At 43.2% G+C, this 2,977-nt stretch overlaps 1 protein-coding gene across 1 annotated transcript; it reads left to right on the top strand.

The window, feature by feature from the left end:
- Nucleotides 1-686: 686 nt before the first annotated feature.
- Nucleotides 687-2,650, top strand: LOC308694375 (E3 SUMO-protein ligase ZBED1; the record flags this gene model as incomplete). Its single annotated transcript, XM_081371880.1, has 2 exons — nt 687-1,158; nt 1,638-2,650. 2 exons carry the CDS (start codon nt 687-689, stop codon nt 2,648-2,650), a joined length of 1,485 nt encoding a protein of 494 aa, XP_081228006.1.
- Nucleotides 2,651-2,977: the final 327 nt, after the last annotated feature.

The raw sequence follows: 2,977 nt of genomic DNA, 5'->3' as shown, positions 1-2,977 counted from the left end.
CTATCAGTCGACTACGGCAAAATCTAACGAATCAGATTCGACTATGAAAATCCTTAGTCGAAAACAGCCCTACTAAATAATAAGGCATTAAATTTTCTTCAAACGTTCAGTTGTGGTCTGAATACCTGTCCTTATACTATATATCTTGTTGTAAATAAAAAAGTAAAACACATTCGTATCAGCCTTGCACGTGGTAGGTAAAAGCGGAGTGGCCATTAAACGACTGGTGAAACATCGTGAAGAAAAGTCGGGCCTGTAGCCTATATACTATTTGAAAAGAGATGAGTGAAGTGTCAGAACCAGACGGAGAGACCGAGGCCACTGTAGAGGTAACTCTCGTTCCAAAAAGAGGAGGAACCTCCGTTATTTGGAACTGGTTCGGTTTTAAATCATCCGACACGGAGCAAACTTCAGTAATATGCAAGGTTTGCAGCCGTGTTGTGACAGCAAGAGGTGGAAACACAAGCAACCTGTTTCATCATTTAAAAAACACGCACGCCCGTGAATATGAAGAGGCAACCCGGGCCAAAACGAGCGCAAGTGGGACCAGCAGCACCAGCGGAGCGCGTCCCAAGACTACATAGCTTTCACTGAAGGCATCGTTTACTGCTGCTACACCTTACGACAAGAGTAGTAAGAAAAGGAAAGATATTACCAGGGCAATTGCGCTATATATCGCAAAGGACATGGTGCCCATTCAAACCATAGAGAGAGATGGCTTCAGACATGTGGTTCACACTCTGGACTCAAGATACGAGCTGCCTGGTCGGAAATTTTTTAGCCAGAAGTGTCTGCCAGAGCTGTACACGGAGGTACGGGACAGAGTCATGAACGAAATTCGCCACCTTGAAGCCTACTCGGCCACTACTGATTTATGGTCCAGCCGAACTACTGAGCCATACATTAGCCTCACCATCCACTTCATTGACGATGACTGGAAGTTGCGCAGCAGATGCCTACAGACCGCCTTCTTCCCCGAAGACCACACCGGAGCAATAATTGCGTTAGGACTGAAGGATGCACTTTCCGCCTGGGGCTTGGATGAAGCGCGTTTGGTGTGCATGACGACTGACAGCGGTGCAAACATGGTGCGCGCTCTGGAAATCAATAAATGGACGAGACTCGCATGTTTTGGACACAGACTGCACAACGCTATTGGTAAGTTACACTTTCTAAACCTAACATTTTATATTCAGAAAATTTGTCAAGTCCTTTTCTGTTTGTATTAAAAAAAGAAAACAAAAACAAATTTAAGGCCACCACATTAGTATTGTATTTTTCATTGTTAGTATTGTTTAGCCGTGATTCCTCTGGGGACCGGATCAGAAAGTAAAAAAAAAAAACATAAATATAAAATTCAATTATCATCAGATTATATGAAAAATATTATTAAAAATATGTACAATATAAATGTATTTAAAATGAAAAAGCTGTACTATTTGTGCAGGAATGTGCAAAATATTGACCAACATACATACAACATGGCCTATTAGATTTGTAATAGCCTAATGTTCAGTGTGTCCATACAATAAATACTTATGCTGCTCTACAGTTAATGGTTTATTACGTTTTTCAACTATGATAACCTACTTTTCCCACTTATGCTAATATTTTTATCCGTTCTTTTTACTTCCCAGAGAGGAGTGTCCAACATGATGCTCGAGTTGCACGGGCCACAGGTATGTGCAAAAAAGTGGTCAGCACATTCTCCTACAGCTGGAAAAAGAAGAATGCCCTGACCAGTGCACAGAGAGAGCTGAACCTGCCCCCCCACAAGCTGATCACAGAATCCCCAACAAGGTGGGGGTCCCGTGTCAAAATGATGGAAAGGGTGTTGGAGCAGGAGAAGGCCATCACTCAAGTCCTGGCGGCAGACCAAAAGTCACGCCACCTTCTACCCACCTGGCAAGACATTGATGTGTTGGAGGCCATAACCAAAGCACTGAAGCCTCTGCAAGATTTTACAGATGCCCTGTCAGGAGAGGAGTATGTTAGTGTCTCCTATGTTAAGCCAGTCCTCCATCTACTCAATACAAACATTTTGAAGCCAGAAGAAGACAAAGCAGGACTGTGCGAGGACATCAAGAAGAGGGTCTTGGATTATTTGAATGAAAAATACAAAGATCCTGCCACTGATGAGCTGCTCAACATGGCAACATTCCTGGACCCACGGTTCAAGACCACCTACATGTCACCTGAAAAGTTGGAGGAAGTGAGGAGCAGAGTAGCTACAGAAACCAAAGCACTGGAGGAGAAGACAGCCACAGATGCCTCTTCCACAGAGGACCAAAGCGAGAGGGAAACTAGCACTGTACAACTGAAAAAGCCCAAACACAGCCTGGGCAGTTTCTTCAAAAAGTGTAGCAGTGCACCACCAAAGCAGCAGGGCATTGACATGGAGCTAGATGGCTACCTGCTGATGGTGACGGCTGACAGTGACTCTGATCCACTGGAGTGGTGGCGTCTCCAATGTTCCCACTTCCCGCGCATTAGCCGTCTGGCAAAAAAATACTTATGCATCCCAGCCACAAGCTCACCCTCCGAGCGTGCATTCAGCACAGGGGGCAATATTGTAACAAGCTCCAGGGCATCACTGAAGCCAGAAAATGTTGACAGGTTGGTGTTCCTGGCAAAGAACTTGAATGTCTAGTTTCATCAGAGTTCAGATGAAGAGAGAGTTAGTTTTTGAGAAAAGTACACATTATTACACTGTTCTTGTGTTATTACACTGCTAATTTTTGTTTTGTTGTACACTGTTAAGTAAAATCTTTTGGGTTTTTTGCAAAATAAATGTTGAGAATGCATAATACTCTCCCATGTCTCTTTTTGATAAGGATACCTACCATTTACTTATTATATTATAAAAATATTAACTTTATTCACATACTAAAGAGAGACAGGACAGGCTACTCCTCCCAAAATGTACCAAAAAAAAGTTATACCGTGATATATACCGTCACCGGTCATATCGCCCACC

Source organism: Scardinius erythrophthalmus (assembly GCF_964197995.2).
Source record: "Scardinius erythrophthalmus genome assembly, chromosome: 8".
NCBI lineage: Eukaryota > Metazoa > Chordata > Actinopteri > Cypriniformes > Leuciscidae > Scardinius > Scardinius erythrophthalmus.
This window is presented reverse-complemented; position numbering and strand designations above follow the sequence as displayed.